The sequence below is a fragment of the Sphaeramia orbicularis genome, chromosome 12 (assembly GCF_902148855.1).
Source record: "Sphaeramia orbicularis chromosome 12, fSphaOr1.1, whole genome shotgun sequence".
NCBI classification, from domain to species: domain Eukaryota; kingdom Metazoa; phylum Chordata; class Actinopteri; order Kurtiformes; family Apogonidae; genus Sphaeramia; species Sphaeramia orbicularis.
Genome location: NC_043968.1, coordinates 27951919 through 27973941, shown reverse-complemented (window position 1 = coordinate 27973941; position 22023 = coordinate 27951919). Strand labels below are relative to the sequence as shown.

Genomic DNA, 22023 nt, shown 5'->3' with positions numbered 1-22023 from the left:
CAAACGTCAAAGAGTGTGTGATTTGCTGAATGCACTCGTCACACCAAAGGAGATTTCAAAAATAGTTGGAGTGTCCATAAAGACTGTTTATAATGTAAAGAAGAGAATGACTATGAGCAAAACTATTACGAGAAAGTCTGGAAGATACTATTAAAGAAGAATGGGAGAAGTTGTCACCCCAATATTTGAGGAACACTTGCGCAAGTTTCAGGAAGCGTGTGAAGGCAGTTATTGAGAAAGAAGGAGGACACATAGAATAAAAACATTTTCTATTATGTACATTTTCTTGTGGCAAATAAATTCTCATGACTTTCAATAAACTAACTGGTCATACACTGTCTTTCAATCCCTGCCTCAAAATATTGTAAATTTTGCTTCCCCACCCTGTATGTGCAAATGTTGTGACGTAACTAGTTATAGACATAACAAATTAAGAAGGAATTAAAACGGGTTGTAGAAATCCACTCAATTTTTGCCAGAATGAATATAAAGACAGCTTTGCGTGCGTGTTTCGTTTTTCGGGTTCAAATTCAAACTTTTTGATCTATTAGGGTCCAAATACACAAATAAATGAACCAAAGACTAATAAAAGTGGATTTAGCAAAATATGACCCCTTTAAAAAGGACAGAAAACAGTGAAGAAGAGCATGCAGAGCACTTACCCTATTAACTTTGACAAGCTAGGAGGCTAATAAGTCAATAGAAATGTGCAAATATCACACTGAACATCATGATGACTAATCAGTCAAATTCTATTTATACAGCACCAAATCATACCAAAAGTTATCTTATGACACTTTGCATATCAAGCCGGTTGAAACCAGACTCTCTAGCTCAGACTGATCTAAACTAAATAAGAATAAGTGTAAAATCTGGCAACTACAGATTTTTTTTTAAATAATACTGTAATTTCCATTAATATATAATAACCATACATTTTAATAAGTACGACTGAAAGCAAATCACACATAAACATGGAACAACAGTGACTTTAAAATCTTACTAAATACACAGTGAATGTGAAAAGAAAAAAGAACACTCCATTGCAGAGTGACAAATATGGCACCATGCATAGTAACAAGTTACGTATGTCAATAAAAAACTGAGTCTTTCAGGCACTTCTGTACAAAAGACAGCATCAAAATGTGAACCCCCTTCCTGTTTTATAGCTGTGATAACCCACTTTAGGATTCAGTACCCCAGTTCAGACCTGTTTACTGGTCAAACAGCCACATTTTGACTGACTGGTTCTTTTCAATCAACCTGCTCACCAGAAACAAAGACCCCACCCTGACCTGATTCACCACTGCTGGACTGAACAGCTCAGAGGGGTACACTGGTAATATAATATTTCCAGTTCCTACCCATTCAAATAAGAACATTCTGGTTAAATGGCCTTCTTTTGTCGTCTTAATAATCAATGTCTGTTGCTCTTTATCAGAAAAAGAGAAATACTGCAATAAAAAAAAACATATGGAAGAGAAACTGGAAATAGTAATTTGGTAATACTAGCAGCAAGTTTCGCATTTTGCAGTGTCCTGAAACTGAAATGAAGATCTCCTGTTTTTTTTTTTTGTTTGTTTGTTTGTTTTTTTAATGTCCATTACATGAAGCAGACAAACAAAATACATCATGTCCATTGTGAAAAAGCCAGTGTTATCCTGTTTCTTTTCTGTATGTCTGTTTGTCTGTATAAGAATAATGTCCTCAGGCTCTGGAAGTTTGTTGGAAAATAACACCTGCAATCGACTACAATGTAAGCCTGTCTAATATAATATTACAACTGAAGTGGATATACGAGCTAGCTTGTGAAATAATCGCTGTCTCTTTCCTGAGATTAGATTTGGTTAAGATGCAAGACGAATACCGTGGGAACTTGAGTAAACTGCTGTGAATTAAACGAACTAAAACATCTTTAAAAATGTCATGGACGTAGCCGCTCCTTCCATATGTAGGCAATACACCGCTCTCCATACCTTCGACATGGAAACTATGGCTGTTTGGTATGCAGATGAATGAACTTTTGAACCCTGAAGGCAAAGCTATGTGCATCACTGAGCAAAGCTATACCATCATTCATACAAGAGGTCGTGTCAGTGTTAGAATCTGCACTGTTAACATAATCCTCCAAATCAGTATTTGGGGTCAGCTGCCTTTAAGATAATCACATATAATACTAGCTACCCCCATGTAAAAATCCAAACATGCTTAAGCCTACTGCTGGTTAATTATGATCATGACCTTGAATCTTCAAAGCGAAAGTAAAGCTGTTTTTCTTACTAAAAACACCACAGCTCAATTAGTCAAATAGAAGAGGAGAGGCAGCAGTTGGACTTGTTTCTTACCTTGTTGTAGTAATGGAGCTGGACTGAGTGCCACTGGCCGTCGCTGACCCCGCCTGGGACGTATGGGGACACCGTGGTCTTTGTCTCCCCTGGAAGTCAAGGGAAGTAAAGACAGAAAAGTGGAGGTTTGGAGGAGAAAAAAAAGACGGTGAGGAAGGTGATGGGTGTGGGAGGAAAGAGGAAGAGATAAAGGAGAGAGAAAAATGGACTCGTGAATATTGAGCAGTTAAGACTGAAAAATGTGTAATGACACCACAAAAGGGAAGAAAAGAAGGATGTGTTTTATTCTTGTAATGTGTAGGTTGTGATTTATTGTACTCTGTGCCCAGTGAAGCGTTAATGTGCCTAAATAAGAGTAACCTGCTGATAAGCTACCTCTAAAGCTAAATTCTGTTTCCAAATGCACGCAGATAAACACACGCACCATAAATCAACTGTTGGGAAAGCCAGTGTCAGTCTGCCGTATCAATGTCTCTCACTGAGAAGATTGTAGAGCACAATGGCATGAGATTTACAAAGGCTTTACTGTGTTTGTCAAAGGCAAGGGCAGCCTGGAATCCACTGCTCTGAAATCTGTAAACTGTTCTGCAACACTAACAAGTAATGTGTGTTTCTTTGTATGCGACTCTAAAGAGATTGTGGCGGTTTTTCTATTACATGCATGTGAGAGCAATAAATAGAGTGAGGTATGTTTAGGGAAATGATCTGAAAACTCACTGAGTACATGTATTTACTATAAGCATTTGCATTAATGAAGTGTAGAAACACTAAACAGTGCAAATTAATTACACACACTTTCCTCCAACTCATTAAAAATGAGTCATATTTCTGAGTGTTTTATCTGATGACTCATGCACTAAATATTTAGTCATATTTCAGATTTGAAACAGGGCACAAAGACTTGGCTTCACTCCCAAACTGGATTCACACCAGATAATCATACTGAACTGGATCAGTCCCTGTAACGCACCATGGGAAAGTAGACTGACTCAGAAAACAGTCACCGATGAAACTAACATTCAACTGTTGACACAGTGAGTATGGGTGGGTTTTTGTTTGTACAAGTATTGTATATATATATATATATATATATGTAGATATTTGTAATGCGTGCATTTATTAACATTTTGCATTCACTCAACTTTTATTCTTCCAAAAACCCAGATTTTTGTGTATGTCTGTGTGTATTTTGTGACTGTTAAAGAACAGTTAGTTTGTGCCGTCATTAATCAGTCTGGCAGCTCCTCCTCTGAGGAAGCAGCTGCTTTCAAAGCATTAACACACACCCATTTGTCTTACCTACACCTGCAAAAAAACATGCACAAAATGGACACGTACAAACACTGGATACAGGCATTTTCTAACACAAACACACGCCCTTATCTAAAGAAAGTGTGTGCTAGGTTATTTAGCCGGTTCTTTGTGAAAGTCACTTTAGATAAAGCACACTTAACACCTGTGATATCTGCTCATAACAGAGCTGATGTTTACCGCAATTACTGTAGGAGGTCAGCACACACACACGTTAAATGCACACACACACACCCACACACACACACACACAGTATAAAGGCCTAACCTCCAGAGAACGTCAGCTGAATCTGCTCGTTGATGATCTCCAGTGCGATGAAGTCATGTTTCTCATTGAACCTGCCGTTGTACAGAAGGAGAGCGTTCCTCTCTCGGGTTGCAAACCTGCAGAGACAGGTGGAAGTTTTAGGGTTTCCAAAGTACTCTGTTATTTAAGCTGCATGACCAGAGTTTGTGATATCTGTTTAAACCTCACACGTTGACAAGAACACCTAAAAACAGGGTTCATACACATTTTTCAAGATCAAATTCAAGCACTTATCAATTACTTTTAAGGGTCATTTTCAAATTTTCCCTATACATCACCTTATAGCTGGGGTAAAATACATATCTACAGGAAAACATATACAGCTTTTTCATATTTTTATCACAACGATGTACATTGTATTATGCTATAAACATCTAAAATTAGGTTTCATTACAGCAAAAAGTTTAGAAATTAACAGAGAACACAAGTTTTATCCAAAAAAAGGGGTTCTTCAGGCACACTCCCACAGAGACAAAGATTAAGACAAAAATGTACCCGAAGTCGACTTAATTTTCTTTTCTGACATTTTTATTTTTCAAAATGTATCACCTCTCTATAAGTAGCTTTGGCTTGAGTCAATATTAAAAATAAATAGATAAATAAATACATCACCTCACAGAGATATAAGTGCAAGCACTTAAACTAAAATTCAAGCACTTTTCGGACCTTAAAAACACAACATCGTTACCTCAGCCTGTTAGAGGTTGTATGGTGAGCAGGATGTGGGTCATGTGCATGTTTTTTGGCAGTGCATAAAATTATCCCAATATTGGAATAATATCAGCGAAGAACTTGGAAAACATTGGGATACGAACTACCAAGGACATGTTCTGTGCTATATTTGGGTCATTTAAGAGGAAAAGACATACCATGTAAGGATAAATATTTGATTAAAATCCTCTTGGTAGTGTCTAAAAAAGCCATCACACGAAAATGATGTAAAGAGGACCCCCCCACCTTAAATAACTGGAGAAACTATGTGGAAGAAATTCACAACATAGAGAGACTTAGTTATATCATAAAACTACAGCAAGAAACATGTGAAGACCAATGGAAAAAATGGACAACATACAGGACGACAACTGACACTATGTTCTAAAATTTCAAAAATTAAACAATAAAATATAAGTAAAAAAAAAAAAAACAAAAAAACAAAAAAACACTACATTGAAATTCAAGCATTTTCAAGGATTTCAAGCACCTGTGTGAACCCTGTAAAAAGATCTTGTCTGTTGTGGATTCTCTAGTGATATAGATTCAGATTGGCCTCACATTAAGAGTTGAGTTAAGTTGTCTGGTCTTATCAGTGTTTGTTGTGACACAGATCCAACTCAAACAGCCCAAAGGATGAATGGGTGAAAGACCTTGTAGATAGTTTTATTGTAACAGGACCGAGGAGCCCTTGAGCACCAGTCACATGCAAAGGAAAGGCAGGATGTGTAAAAGTGGTGCACAGAGGAATCATTTCCCCTGTCTAAGATGATGCATGAGTGCATCCATGTGCGGCAGAAGGAAAGACCTGGTAATTGAGCCAGGATGAAAAAAATATCACCTACTTATATGTGTGTTCTACGAGAGCACAGAGTTCACATGCCTATGTGTTTGTGTGAGCTGGGGCGTAAGGTGAGGGCAGAGGAGTCAGCCGACAGATGCCGGTGAGGCCAGTGAAGCAGGAAGTCAGGATGACTGTAGTCAAACACTGATAAGAGAAACTCATCAAAGCCTTTCCTGTTTTCACCGCAACGCAAACGCTTTCCTTACTGTCCTGCTGCTGATCTGCTTCCATCATATCGCTCCAGTTCATCTTATCTGTAGGTGTAAATTAAAGAATGATCATTTTGACAAAATATTTATGGTGCACGTGTTCCAAACTTGCTGAACCGGGGTCATTTTTCACCAGTAGTCTCATGTCTAAGAGTGTGAGAACATGATAAGCGCTACTCATAAGGTTTCACATTCAGGTAGAGTGTACGTTGTTTCTTCTCATATGAGTGGGTGCATAATGAGAAGAGGCAGATGAGACACAATGGAAAAGTGTGTACATGTCACGACACGCCCCAGATGACACAGTTTGGCTCACTGAATCCAACTGTGTTTATCTGAGGAGCTCCTCACACTCTCTAAATTACCGTTTACGACACACACCGATTCAAGTACTACAGACGTGTATCGCTGTAGGTGTGTGATTTAATGTGACAGAAAGAACCTAACCATGAAATATTAACCAGAGAGATTAATATATAAGCCAAAATGCTTGACATGTGTTAAAAACTCTCCAGAAGTAAATGTTTCACGGGAAGTGGGACGGAGATAAGTCTCAATTTGGGAGAATGGCCCAAAGCTAGTATTTAAAGAAACAGTTTCTATATTTTAGGAAATGTTAATATGTCAAAATGTGAAGCTGCACATCGAAGAAAAGCTTCAGTCAGGTTTAGGAAAAAAGGGAATAACTGTGTTTAAAAGCAAATAAAGAGAAAAGTCAATGTACGGTATCTTTAAAGTTCTCTATTCATAGTATATCTAACTTTTTATATATATACAAAGTGATAAAATACTAGTTTGTTGACAGTGGAGGCTGGTCCATAAAGGGTGAAAGGATGACACCCTCACTTAAAAAAGTAAATTCAATTCAGTTCAGTACTTTATTGTCTTAGTGAAAAAACAAACACAATGAGACTGAAGTTGAAGCTTCTTCAGGCAGACATAACAATGCAATACAAAAGCAAAATTAAACTGCAACTCCATAGTACAAAAAAACTAGCATCAAGCACAGGACTGTGAATGTAACAGTGCAAAAGTTCACATGAAGTTCAAGTGAAAGTCCAAGTGGGTGGGGGGGCTGGGATTATGGGGAGGGTGAAGGGGGTACAGATAGTAAGTATAGCAAAAGTGTCTGAAATAAAGAATATGTTTCATTTATTATGATATAATACCAGTCCCATATCCTATATTTCATGTCAAACATGTACTGAGGTTGTTTTTAGCTTTATTAACTTCATTTTTGTGTGAATATGTTCACTTCCTGGTAAAATAAGTACGGATGTGGCTCTGCAAACCTTTGACGAACAGGTGACACGAGACTGCTTTGTCATTGAAGAATTAACCCTTTAGGTCCCAGTGGGTTTTTTTGTTGTAGTTTGTTTTGTTTTAATATTCAATTTTGATGTCAAGATTTCAAAAAGCTGTCTGATTCATTCAGTTATGTTATCACAATATTGTGTCTTTGGCGCTTAAAGGGTTAAAGTATCAGCTCTGGGTGCAATGTGTAGACACTGTAGTCAATTAGAACTGATTTTATTTTATTATCCTTATGTGATTGGATGCTTTTTTTTCTGGGTTGCCTTTTGTGGAGGCTTTCAGGACACCGGAGTGAACATAAAACGGATGATTAACCTGCTCCTAATGTCACAGGTAACAAAGTTTAGTCCTGTTCAGCCCATTACACCTTTGTTTAATCTCATCTCTGTGTTCAACTGTAGTTTAATGGAGGGTGAGGAAAAAGTGTTATATAAAGTACTGGAAAGTCACACTTGAGTAGAAGTACAGGTACCAAAAAATTACTTCAGTGGCTCTGCGGTCAAAAAGATACCTTCACCCTTTGGGAGCCTGAGATTCTGAACAATAGAACGTTAAAAATGTAGGTGGACTAAAGTCAAACATTAATGTCAAATGTTTATGACATGTAAAAACCAGCTAACTGAAACATAAAGAAATTGTCTGCACACAAAATTTTCTTGTGCACCAAGCACAACTGTTTGTGACACTGTGTAATGATTTTCGATTTCTCTTTTTCCATTCTAATGAATAAACTGCTGAAGGTTAGAGTGTACAATGAGAGTACAGTAGCTTTGAGGTTAAACACAACATTCCACTGCTAAACTCGTTTCCTGTCTTTTCTTTACTGTCCCATGTCAGATAAAGTGTAAAACTAGTCCTTTAATCACAAACGTCTCTCTGCTAAACGTATTACCTCATTAGACCCATGAAAGGAGAGGGATACAGTAAAGAAACAGTACTGATGGAGACCAGAGGACTCACATGAAGGAGATGGTGAAGTGGAACCTCTGTCTCAGGCCTCTGAAGGTGACGAAGGACTGTTCAGGGAAGCTGCGGGTGGTCATCTCGCAGTAGGGCTTCTCGTACTCCCCTGGCGGACACTTGCACATGAAACCCCCAGCGAGCCGGTTGACACACTCGCCACCGTTCTTACACACACCAGGTACACATCGGCCAGATGAAGCGTTCAGCTCACAATGTTCGCCTGCAAGAAAACACAGAGGTTGAAACTGTGTTGTAGCCCAAATCTTCACCCTGTATGCACGTCCACAGTCTGACTGACTTACACTGATCATTTCTTTAAACCTTGTCAGTGATTCCGTTATTGCTTTGTTTTTCATTATGTGCATTGTATTCTTTGCAGTGTCAATGATAAATTGCCTGTAATCATTCTATCATTTCATCTTCTCTGCAGCGCATGTTGTTCACCGTTGACTGAAATACAGTCTTCATATCATCCCTTTGGAATTCAACTGTTTTAACAAGACATCTTTGATTTTCAGTCATGCTCACATGCACTACTAACTTCTGCCTTTTCAATTTGTGGGTTAAACACAACGTCTGTCCGGGTAAAACCTCACGCATTTCAGATAACCTTTAAAACAGCAGTTTATAAAAATTCTATCTCCATCTAAACATTAGAAACAAGGGCAACGCCTGTTTACAGCCCTTTCTGGGAATTCACAGTTGTAGCCACAAGATAAAGTGACCATATTTGGAAAGAAGAGACAAGACAGGAGATAAGAAGAGTGAAGAAGAAGAAGAAAAGGAAGCAAAGAAGTAAAGAGAAGATAAAGGTGGAGTTGGGAGTGGAAATGCAGCCATTCCTCTATGGCTGAATGAATTATTACAAAAATCTATAAAGCTAAGATAATCACTGAGCTGAAAATAGCTTCTTGGAAAATCTGCACCCCATTTTCAGTCCAATTAGTCCAAGACATATCCATTCAGCTCAAGTTAATTTGTTAACAATATAAATGGATAAAGGCATTAAAAAAAGTCACATGTTGCATTATCATTACCTGCAGTTAACTTGGTGTAACTGCACTTAATTTTCTTCAGACATTTCAGGTTGTTCATATTTGTTGAAGTTATTCACATTTTAAAGGATAGTTTGTTAATGTAAACATTTTCATAATTTAATGTTTTTTGCACTAAATCAAAGAGAAAAAAATGGTGCTGTCATTATTCATAGGTTATTATGATATTATTTTTGAGTTTGACGCCCTAACTTGCACTTTGCAAATTCATCCCGCGGGCCGGATTGGAACCTTTGGTGGGCCGGTTTTGGCCCCCGGGCCGCATGTTTGACACCTGTGCTGTAGAAGAACAAAGGTTTTGTGGAACTACCTGCAGATTCCTCTTGCCTGTCAACTGGCTGTAGAGCATCAAAAATGCATTGATTAATTGTCAGTTTCCATTAAATCAAGTGTAAATTATTTTGATACTCGATTAATTGGTTTGAATATTAAAAAAAAGTCAGGATGTTTAGATTCCATCTTCTGAAACTGGATTATTCCTGGTTTTCCTTTTCTTCTGTGACACACATCTTGGATCATCTTTGGGAAGTCCTGATCTACCATTTTATCCTTTTTATGAAATTTCATAGATTGAGGAAATATTCAACCGATTGATCAACAATGAAAATAATCATTAAATGTCAAAAGTCTGGCTACGCTTAATTATCAAATTCAGTTTTGTTGCTGCAATGAATCCGTCCATGGGAAATTCCTTCCTAATGGTCATGTGGCTCTAGTTCGGTCTAAATTCAGTGCGCTGGGCTCTGGTTCCTCTGCTCATTTACATTCCACCAGTGAATCTTTTTTCCTGACTGTTATATTATTTCTGATAGAATTCAGTGTCCTAATGATGTGTGTCAAGTTGCTATCCAGACAAGATCTCTCCATCCAGGACGCACACAGACCCCCAACACCACAGCCTGGAACCAGGTAATGGCCCTTCTATCCTCAGCATAATCCTTTTTTCCGAGGGAGAATTATAAGGATCTGTTTCCCTGTAATGTAGGAAACCTAAGGAGGAAAGAGTGGCCCCCGCTGTCAACAGCCCCATAATGGTCCCTGATGGGCCCTGACTATCTGGAGTTGAACTGTGACCTTCAAAGAGGGGACAGCGGGATGTAGGTAAGAGAAATATGACAGAAGAGTGGGAGCAGAAGGCGAGAGAGGGCCGCTGAGTGACAGAGGCAGGGATAATCAGGTAATTACATCAGAGAGATAGAGGAAGAGGAGCGGAAAGGTGGAGTGTTTGGAGAGGAAGATGAAGGCTGTCAGCCTCTATTAGGGACAGACAGAGGAGCGGAGACAGTCGGACAGGTATCAGATGAACGGGGGGAAGTAGGGGAGGAAGATCACTGGCATCGGGAAATATTTGGGAAAGTGATTTCTATGGGAACGATGAAAGCTTCTGAGTCTTCCCAGAACTCCTCTACAGTGTGAAAGTTGTGGACTTTAATGTAAGCTTCAGGTTCCTGTTTCAGTTTTCAGAGGAGGTCTCATGTAAACAACATGTTTGTTTACCACAAGCTTGTTTACATGGAAACACTTGATTTTTGCAATCGATGACCTGTTAAAAGACTGTTCAGTAACAATAAGCAGTCTGTAGTACTGTATGTTTGTTGCCTGGTAATCCTTACTGCGCTGTGCAATCAACTATAATAATAATATGTCAAAGTTTCAAGTTAGTGTTGTCATTTTTTACTCACTTTGTCTGATGTGTGATTAATTGTAAATTTTGTATTGAAAAACTTGCATTGTACTCGTTTGTGTTTGGGTATTCTAAATCTAGGTTTTAAAAATTGCATGTTTATAACCTTGTTTCACCTTTTTGGGCGACAGTTCTACATCTGTCCATGCACCGCAGATGAAAAACAGCCATTAGGCTAACTCTGGTACATTTACAGCAATGTGAATCAATGTATAATGCCCCTGTTAAATAAACCAATAAGATAAATAACTACATTTCCAATTTTTTTCTTCAACTTGTGTGTCAGCGGTAACATTTTTATTACAGGATCGTAATAATGCAGATAATGTATCAGTAAGTACTATAGTAACTTTAGTTTTCAGTACAACTGTCACACTAGTAATGTTTGTAATGGGTTAAGGAGTACAGACCTGGTTCATCCTGTAGGGTCAGAATTCCAGGCACTTCTATAAGGTCATAAATCTATGTGCATACATGCATCTGTGTGCAGGTGGATGCACCTGTACTGTGTTTTTTATCTTGCACTCTGTGTGCACTGATCTCAAGCTACAATCAAAGGCAGTGGAAGGTTTTACAACCTGTTTGTGCAGTTTTTGTATAACTCATTAAACCCTTTGTTAAAATAAGGCCCTACCACATACTCACAGTAAACTGTCATTATTTCTTCAAATGGAGTAAAAATAAAAATGTGATCCTTCAATATAGGATGACTAATAAAATGTGTTGGGTGATTTTTTAGGCTAGAGAAAGGCAGTAATATGCGGCATGTATACAAGTGAAAAGCAAGCAAAACATTAATAGCTTTAATTAATAGATTTTATAATTGGATTTTATACATATAATCCTAACAATAATAATTAAATAGTTAATCATACTACTAGTACCACAGAGACTGATAAAAAAGGTAAGAATAGAGGGTTTAGGGAGGAATTTGCATGAAAAAGCCAGAGAGAGATTTGCATGAAATAGCCTCCAAATTTCCAAAATAACTAGTAAATTTATCATCACAAGGTCAGTGACGAAAAATACACACTGAAGTTGAAGTTTAATCATGCAAGTCATGGTCAAAAAATGTCCCACACCCAATTTTTTTGTTGGACCACCTTTAGCTTTGATTCAAGGACACATTCACCATGGCATAAATGATGTCACAATAAACATCACAACATTTATTTCATCTATAGTTACACTCATTGTTCACCACGATCTTGTCTTGATGATGGGAGAGTCACAATGTCGTGTAACGTCTTCTCCATCACAGCCCGAGATTCTCAGTGGGATTCAGGTCTGGACTCTGCTGTGGCCAATTCATATTCATGTAAATTATGTCTGTCATAGTTTGAGCTTGGTGAACCCTACTGTTGTCCAATTGCCATGCTGTCTGTCTGTCTGTCTGTCTGTCTGAACCAAGAAGCTACTCACTACATCATTAGGGTTAAAGAACAGAAACATATTGATCACTATGCTAATTATTTAATGGATGGCTATGACCTATTTGCTTTTCTTTCCCAGGCTGTGTACATTCCTTGTGCGTGCATTGATCATTAACCATGTAACCAACTCACCGGTGAAGTCTTCCAAGCATTCACAGGTGTAGCCACCTTCTCGGCTGCGACACCTCCCGTTGTTTTTGCACGGGCCAGAGTAGCAAAGGTCAATCTCAGTTTCGCAGTACTCCCCGGTGAAACCAACCGGACAACGGCAGCGCAGTCCGTTGATAGGATGTATGGGTCGAAAAAGAACAGTGTCTGAGGCGATGAAGGGTGGAGAGCTGTCGAACTTCAGCACCGAGACACATTTCATGTAGTTCTCACAGGGCTCCCGAAGGCAGATGTTATCATCGAACGGCAACACCTGGAAGATGAAAGATACAATATATATATAGTACATATAGGAATAGACTGGTTTTGTTAGTTTCTACTTGTAAGGTTTTAAAGCAGGGGTGTCAAACATTCAACCCGCAGGTAAATATCAGCTCTCCAAAGGGTCAAATCCGGCCTGTGGAATGAATTTGTGAAAGGCAAAAATTATACTGAAGATATTAACAGTCAAGGGTGTCATTTTAGTTCAGGGGCCACAAACAGCCCAATCTGATCTCCAGTGGGTCAGACCAGTAAAACAGCATAATATCCTTAAAATAATGACAATTCCAAAGGTTTGTATTTTAGTGTAAAAAAGTACAAGAAAATGTTTACTTTTACAAACTATCCCTTCACAAAAAATGTGAATGCCCTGAACAGTAATTGAAATTTTTTAACAATATTATGCGTGTTACTAAATGTTTGATGCCTTTGTAGATCCACTGTGATCTATAAGTTGTAATGTCCCTAAACAGTCGTAGAAAAAATTATTAGACCACCTCTTGTTTTCTTCAATTTCTTGTTCATTTTAATGCCTGGTACAACTAAAGGTACATTTTTTTGGACAAATATAATGAAAACAACAAAAATAGCTCATAATAGTTTAATTGAAGAGCTTATATTTAGACATTTTCCATATTTTCTTGATAATAACCAAAATCCCTTCAGTTCTTACGTCAATACTGCCAAAACTGATATTCCATGTTTTCTTGTCTGTCTGTTTTAGTCACATGATACACACAGGAGTTAGTACTTGATTTCATAACCATTGTTTTTGATGACTGTTGATGGTCTAATCTATTTTTTTCCGCAACTGTATGTTCAAATGATAAGCACAGACATAATACTTTTAAAATTGCAATTATTTTTCTTAGGAAATTTTAGGTTGTTCATGCTATTCATATATTTAAAGGACAGTTTGTAGATGTAAACATTTTCATCATGTAATTTTTTTTTTATTTGCCCTAAAACACAGAGAAAAGTTTGGAGTTGCCATATTTATATTTATTTATATTCATGTTATTTATAGGTTATTATGATCATATTGAGCTATATGTGGCCCCTGAACTAAAATGAGTTTGACAGCCCTTCTTTAACGTGTTGTCTCCCTATAAGACGCATGTTGTTAGTATGTTATTGTATGTGCTCTTTCTCTGTTACCTCCTGAGATGATATCAGCCTGAGCAGAGTCCTATTGAGGTAAATCTGCTCCTGCAGCTCCTCCGAAGGGAAGAAAGTCCCTTTCCCTGGCGCACCACCCGGCTGAAGCGCCGAAAAGGTCACATTAAGGATGGATCCTTGCACATCTGTGTCATTTTGGATGTTAAATACAAACACTGCTTCCCGTTTGGTGGAGAGCACAGCGGCCACACCCTCCAGGAAGAGGCTGAGTAGCGGAGAGAGGAAACGCTCCTGGGACATGTTCTCCAGACGCACAGTGATGCTGTTGGTTAACATGTCATCTGTAATGATGGTGACTCGCAGTGTGCAGAGGGCCACAACACGATGAAGACCATCTGAAAAGGAAAGAGAGCAGGTTTGACTTGTTTGTCCACTTTTACACATTAAGAGGTTTTAAAAATACAGCACTGAAACAGTGCAGTAGCAGTAACAGGATGGAGGATTGAAAAAAACACATAAAAACTAGTGCTGTCAAACAATTAATATTTTTAATCAGATTAATCATAGGGTTGCTGTGGATTGATTTCGATTAATCATGATTAAATATCAATCCTTTTTAATCTATATTAATGGCATTTCATTTTGCATGAGCAAACAGACTCACGAAAGAAGGTAATATATATGCACTTAACATGTTTATTAAACACCTTCAACAGTTTCAGCAAAACAAATTGAAACAACTGTTCCATCTTGGGTTTTTTTGTCCTCATATTTCCATCCAGACAGCCAACGTGCTGTTTAGTCTCTTGTCTCTTCCATCTTTATGGGTTGGTTCTACTGTCTGTCACTACCGGATCAACTGACCATTTATTCATGCGCGACAGTAACTCTACTTGGACAAACTGCCCCAAATGCATTGGCAGAGACACTCAGAGTCAATCTGTGCTGCAGATTGGTTAATTGTGTCAAAAATTTTTAATCAGATTAATCTGCGTTAACTTTCACAGCCCTAATAAAAACAGAATAACAAAAATCTGCAGAAGGTTTGTGTTCTAAGAAATTAGGCCAGTTTGAATCCAGGTGAGTGCTGTCTGTGATAAAATGTGTCAACAAACCTCAGCAAGGACACCTTGAACCAGCAACACAATAAAACCCACCTCCTCATGTACTGCTTTTGTACATGCACTACAAAAAACAAGTAGTATTTTTGTTTCCTGTAAAGGTGTGTATGCATTTCTTCCACCTATTTCCTGACAAATATCATCTTACAGTGTGTGTCGGACAGATGTGACGGCCTTATTGTCTCGTTTTCCTGCCAAACCACTCCTTCTTTCTGTGTCTACACAACTCCCTGTTTCCTACACTCTTATCTCATTTTCTGCTTTGAAAATATACATTGTTTTCTCAATATATGTTTATAATAAAAGGGTTTACTTGAGTCTAATACTGATCTGAAGTCAAACACTGAGCGTAAGTAGATCTTGATCACATCTTATCCTGTTGAAGACATGCATTGTTCAGTCTGTGCTGGTCAGACATGATCCTATCTTTTTTTCTCTGCACCATCTCCCTTTACAGTAGCTTAACAGCTTGAGTTGTTTACTGTGTAACACTTTTGCCGCTAGATTGAATTAAGTAGTTGCCAGTCAGTGTAGATTCGGTTTGATTCAAGCCCTGGCTGAGAGTAATTGGATCAGTCTAGGATTTCTGCCCCAGGGGAGGGTTGGGTCTGGTCTCATACCTACTTCTAGAACAACTGTATGTACTAGAGACCACGAGGGCCAACAGGAGGCTATAGGCTGCAGAGGGAACGGGCTGAGTGAAATACAGTGGACAACAGGTGGTGAGGCCAGATGAAATTTGCAGGGGGGATAATACTGTTGAAGCAGAGTGGTGGGGGTGGGTCGGGTTGCACAGCTTTGCGGTCCCATATTGAGGACTTGAGTGTGTGGTACATATGTGTAGGTTTAGGGGTGAAAGAGTCATGGTGAGGATCGACCACAGGTGTCCTGTCACTTCCAGACATAGATGAGGTCATTTCTCAGGACCTTAAACTCTCATCACACACAGACGCACAGTCAATCAGGAAAGGGTGTGGACAGGCGGGCTCATCAGACTACCCACAGTCCAACCGCTAACCAGGCAGGAGGTCAACTCAACTGTATCAGGGTGAATAACTCACAATAGGAGGCAGCATCAGGGTTAATTAGTTCACAGAGACCTGGTTACTGCTGGACCTAAGGCTGCACCATATAACATGTCATTATGATATCTACACTGCAAAACAGGGGTGTCTAAAAACAAGATAAAAACACAAAATCTGAGGAAAAAGGGACTCAAAACAAGTGAAATATCTGTCCATGCAGCAAGAGAATTTCACTTGACAAGATTTCTTGAATTAAGATTGTTAAATCTAGAAATAAGCATGTCTACAGATGTATGAACACTTAAAATAAGAAATTAACTCTTAAAACAAGAAAAATATCTAACACTTCTAAATCTGAGTTGTTGTTTTTTTTTTTTTTGGTAAGAACCAAATAATTTGCAGTGTATGTACATGTACAGGACAAAACAGCACAAAAACACATAATGCTGCAACTGTTTTCTGGCTGTGTTATATAAAAAGAAGACATGCAACTCTCAATTTCAATGTGAGACATCTGATATAACATCAGTTACTCCTTCTTAAGGGTTTTTTGGATCAACATAGGCAATGACACGAAGCTTCTATAGTTTCAGTAAACGAAACCAATCCCCGTCATTTTATCAAACAACCAAAAAGGCCTCTCACCTGCTAGTCAAGACAACAATGTGATAAATGTAAAAAAAAAAAAAAAAAAAAAAAAAAGCAGAAAATCAAAAGAAGCAAAAAAGACTTTCGCAAACTAAATTAATTATCAGTGTTCAGAAAGTAAGCAGTTCAAGTATAATGGGCTTGTCTCTGGCTGTTTTTGTATAACTTCTTAAAGATTGATGATTCATTTGTTTGCAACAGTCCTTTTTGTCTCTTTGGTTTCATTCATTTACATTTAAATTCTGTATTTTTGGAGGCAGTGAAACTCCTACAACTACTATGTTTTGCAAAAAAAAAAAAGTCTATGTATTTTCTCAAGTATGAGAAGACCAATACAAACTCAAAAATGCCATCTTTGCCTCACAATTGTTTGACTTTTGTGACTGAAACTAATGTATTTATTTTTTAATCTATCTTTCGTTTTCTTTTTTTTCCCCCAATATCATGCAGCCCTGACTGGATGATAAGTATAAAAGGCATATAAGGCACATGGGTGGCAACAGAGTGACAGATAGTGCACATATTCTAAATTCAGACGTGCACATAAACATTAACAAGTCACTCTGCAGGACTGTGACATTAAGCAGCAGCTGTTCTATATTGGGCTGCTATAATGTGTGGGAGTGCATGTGCTCGTTCAACACAGTGCGAACAGACAAAGTATCTATCGGCTACTGTGTGTTTGTTTCTCTACAGAGACCCACACCTGTCCCCCTCCCTCCCTCTGTGTCTGCGGGGAACAATGTTATCCCACTTGTCACCAGAGCGGATACTTAACACACACTAGATCACACACATCCGGCTGGGTTGTGCGTACGAAACTGAGAATAAAGATCAAGTCGTTTTCTTGGTGAGCGGGCTTATGGAAACATTGACAACCCTCAGCGGCTCTGACACATACGGAGGAAATTAAGAAGAGCAAGGATACGACGGAGCACTGCAGGAGCCCGGTGCTGGAAACGACAAACTGTAACGAAAAAGATCGCAGGGTCGTGGAGAGATGTGAAGTATTTATGAGGCAGAAAAAGCAAGAGCAGTGCTGAGAGCAATGCATTGAAATTACAATTGGCTGAGGAGTCATGTGGCACCACTTGTAACATATGCAATGTCACGAGTCATTTTTTAAATACTACTACAGAAAGGTATAATGGGATTGTAGCATGTTTCGACCTTGGTAAAGAGAGGCTTGAGTGAGATTGTGTATTTGCACAAAAAAAAAAAAAAAAAACACTGGTGAACAACAAATTTACTGTTTAAGTTTTTTGAGCTGATTTAGGATAATTTTGGTGTGCTGAATCCAAAAATCACATTAATTTTGCTCAATCAGGTCAACTTTCTGAACTATGCTACATATTGGCTTTTTAACATTTTCGCTTACATTTATGGGCATTTTCACATCATATGATGCAAAATTCTTTCATATTTCTTGCAATAAACGAGTTCTGAAGATTTTACTTTTGCCAATTTATGATTAATGGTTTTTTTAACATTACAGGTGAACGAAATGGCTTCGACTAGAAGATCTTGCAAAAATAAGCCTGACGTATTCTGCTACATCTGCGGTGAATACACCATTGTACCTAACAGGAATCCTGTTAGAAAATGATTTTTCTTCTCTTAAAACCTATTTTGGGTGAGAACTATACAAAAAAATCAACTGATAAAGTCAAAAAAATGTAATCAATTTTGTGAGAAGATCACATTTTTCAAAATCAAATTAGCAAAAAAAAACTGACCTGATTGAGAAAAACAGATGTCATTTTTGGATTTAGCGGTGCAAAATGGTCCTAATTCAGTTGAAAAAACCTAGACAACTTGCAAAAAACATTTTTTTGTAACCCAGTGTAATCTGTCCAACATAAAACAAATAAAAGAATCTGTGTTTTTAAGATAGTTGTTTGTTTTCTAACTTTTGGGGTATCCTTACGCACACTATTTATAGAGCCCACCAGCTGCTGCTATGGGATCACACACATACAGAGGATGGGCTGAGCCGTGGAAAAGGGTGTGTCACAGGGAGACACCATGGAAAAAAAAGTCTATATGTGTGTAAGAATGCCATCATACACTGGAAATCATGAGCAGACGTGCACACGACTTAGCACTACTCAGAGTACTTTAACCTGTTAAACCCTGACCATATTTTCAGGGGAAAAACGCCTAAAAAGACATACCCAAAGTAAATGAAGAATTACGTCACAATAATAAGGTTCATATGGATGTTCTTGGTGTCTGTGGACATTTAGAGACTGCACAGAATCTATTCCCATTGTCTAAAATATTCTATCTATTACTATGCCTGAGTAAACTGTAACAAACTAAAAGAGAAATTAGAATTTTTCATCCTCGCCTGTTTTTTTTCGGCTGGATTGACGATGATATGCATAAATTAATTGTTTGTGTCGGAGATTTTTAATAGCGTATATTTCACCCAAAAAGATTAAAAATCATGTTTGAACATTAAAGTCTGCACTAAAATACACTTTTGATGTACTTTTATTAACATTAGGGTCTAAACTTTGAGCAAAAGTTGAAAAAAACATTAATGTCCTGATTTATTATATTTTTATAGTAGATGAATATTAATAAAATTTTATCGGACTGCGGGCAGGCTGATAGGGCTAAAGGGGTTAATAGATGACACTCCAAGTCAAAACAAAACCCACCAACAGACACATAATCTCATCACGCATTTATACTGAGGAGAAATCAGTTATCAGCTCTGTATCTCTGTCTATTTCACTTATTGTACACTAAGGCTACGTTCAGACTGCAGGCTAATGAGCTCCAAATCTGATTTTTTTTTTTGTCCATATATGACCAGTATCCGATCTGTTAAAGACAGTTTGAACAGCACAAATCTGATTTTTTTCAAATCCGACCCAGGCCATTTTCATATGTGGTCCTAAATCCAAAACATATCTGATATTTTCCAATGTGACTTCAGTCTAAACAGCCGAGTCGCGTTTATCTGACCTTAACGTTATTGAAATGCAACAAATGTCACAATTGTGCATCCCGAGAGTGTTACTTCCGTAAACACAGTGTGTGCCTGCGTGGTCACGTATTACGTCAGGACCTCTTTTGCACATGCGGGTCACTTCAGGGTCGCATTCAGTTCATACTCCAAACTGATAGAAGTCGCATTTAACCCATAAAGACCCAAACATCCACCACTGATCAAAAGCATCTACTGATTTACACTGTTTAATACCTGTTGATCCATGAATCCCATCAACACATCTAAATAATTGGCGTAAAATACAGTTATTCATCTTTTCATGGTGATCAGATATGACCCATTTGGATGTTCAGAGGCTCCATAGTTACCGTGGAAACATCGTCATCCTCTCCAACACAGGTGTCAAACATGCGGCCCAGGGGCCAAATCCGGCCCGCCAAAGGGTCCAATCCGGCCCGCAGGATGAAATTTGTGAAATGCAAAAATGACACTGAAGATATCAACAATCAATGGTGTCAAAATCATTTTAATTCAGGTTCCACATACAGACACATACAGTCCAATTAGATTTGAAGTGGGTCAGAACCAGTAAAATATTATCATAATAACCTATAAATAATGACAACCCCAAATTCTCTCTTTGTTTTTTTGCTGTAAAAAAGTAAAATTACATGAAAATGTTTACATTACCAAACTATACTTTTATAAAAAAATGGGAATAACCTGAACAAATATGAACAAACAGAAATGTCTTAAGAAAAGTAAATAAAATTTTACTAATATTCTGCCTGTTATGAAATGTTTTGTGCGACTGCAATGCACATGTGTAAACGATAAACTGATAAACAGAGGCAGAATATTGTTGAAAATTGCACTTGTTCTTCTTAAGACAATTGAAGTTGTTCATGCTATTCAGATTTTTACGGGAACTTTGTAGATGTAAACCTGATCATAATATAATTTTTTACGTTTTTCCCTGTTATTATTTTACTAGTCCGGCCCACTGGAGATCAAACTGGGCTGAAAGTGGTCCCTGAACTAAAATGAGTTTGACACCCCTGCTCTACGACATTGATTCACCAGTAAAACCCATGGAGTTGGATCAATGACAGTGGATGGAGACACTGGGTTTATGTTCAGTTAATGAAAGATTTTACTGAAAACATCCCCTTTTCTTCAGTTTTCTCTGTTTTTGATAAAGCAGCTAACCCTCAATTTCACTCTGAGCTTTTATGAACATCTGCAGTACTTGATCGATAAATTACCTAAAAGAAAATACCTGATTTATACTGATAAAATACAAAATACAGAGGATAATATTCTAATAAATGGTGATAAATCAGTTAAGAAAGGTTAAATACAGAGAAAATTTCTCTTGGGAACTGACACAAAAGTAGCACTGGGTCTTTATGGGTTAATGTGTAATATGAACGAGCACACAAAAAAATCGGATTTCACCAAAAAATCTGAATTGTGCACTAAGACCTGCTGTCTAAACGCAGTCTAAGCGGTTCAGTAAAGTCAGTGTTATATTATCCAGAGTCCCAGGAGAGTGCAAGTTTTGGCTTTTTATATTAAATAATTGTATTGATTGGAAAAAGCATAATGCAATGTTTTATTTCTTATTTATTTATTTATTTATTTATTTAAGAAATGTCTTTGCAGTGGAGGGGTAATAAAGGTATGAAACACTTGTCCCCTACAGAGGACAAAAACAAAAAAAATAGGTCTTACGAGTATATTTATACCCCGTTATCACTTGGTTCTTACAGTCATGGACACAGATTTGGCAGTGAGATAGTTTTCTTTTGACAAACTTTGCTGACTCAGTACTTTTAGATTTTTCAATTATAAGCACTGGCACGTTTCATAGTCTTTAATTTGCAAGTAAATCACATTCACACAAACAGCCAATGCACATGTTTACACCTTTAGCACTCATATACAGTCGTAGTAGTTTTAGGTAGGATCCTCACACAGTTTTTATTTTATGTTTTGTTTAATTCACGCAGATAGAGCTGAGAGCCACACAGTCAGAGCCCTGTGCTGTTTTGTGGTCAAGCTGTTAAGGTGATAAGAGCTGTTAAAGAGCTGTGAAATAAGTCACGCCAATAACAGGCTTGTGTTTGTGCATGACAACAAATGACCACACACTGACGCTCACACGCACAGATGCATAAAACTAATAAATTTGTCTATCAACTGTCGGTCGGACTCTCTAATGGCACATTTGTCTCTAGCACACACGCATACACAGGCCTGTCTATGTGTGTGTGAACGTTGTCACCAAACTGCTGACACACACCCATGCACATATTCTGGCCAGCTGTCACAACCACACACAGTACACACTACGATACAAATACACAAAGCAGATACTCTCACATTTATTACGCTCACAACTTAGAACCTTGTTTTAAAGGTAGCAGCATTTTTGAGAGTATAAAAATACAACTGTTTTGCAAATGCTCCGTGTTGGCGTGTGCGATTCAAACATTCATGTGATTTCAACTCTGGTGGCCAACACCCCCTAAAAGCATCAG

The 22023-nt window shown here is 37.9% G+C and overlaps 1 protein-coding gene across 5 annotated transcripts in view; it reads right to left on the bottom strand.

Moving 5' to 3' along the window:
• The window catches only part of celsr1a (cadherin EGF LAG seven-pass G-type receptor 1a), a 134253-nt gene that overhangs the window by 62634 nt on the left and 49596 nt on the right, over positions 1 to 22023 (bottom strand). For all 5 annotated transcript variants that reach the window (XM_030149358.1, XM_030149357.1, XM_030149360.1 and 2 more), the window contains exons 2-6: positions 13764 to 14119; positions 12309 to 12597; positions 8002 to 8224; positions 3925 to 4040; positions 2346 to 2434 (exon numbers count right to left, since the gene is read on the bottom strand). In XM_030149358.1, coding sequence (XP_030005218.1) covers positions 2346 to 2434; positions 3925 to 4040; positions 8002 to 8224; positions 12309 to 12597; positions 13764 to 14119 — 1073 coding nt within the window. The remainder of the gene's footprint in view (positions 1 to 2345; positions 2435 to 3924; positions 4041 to 8001; positions 8225 to 12308; positions 12598 to 13763; positions 14120 to 22023) is intronic.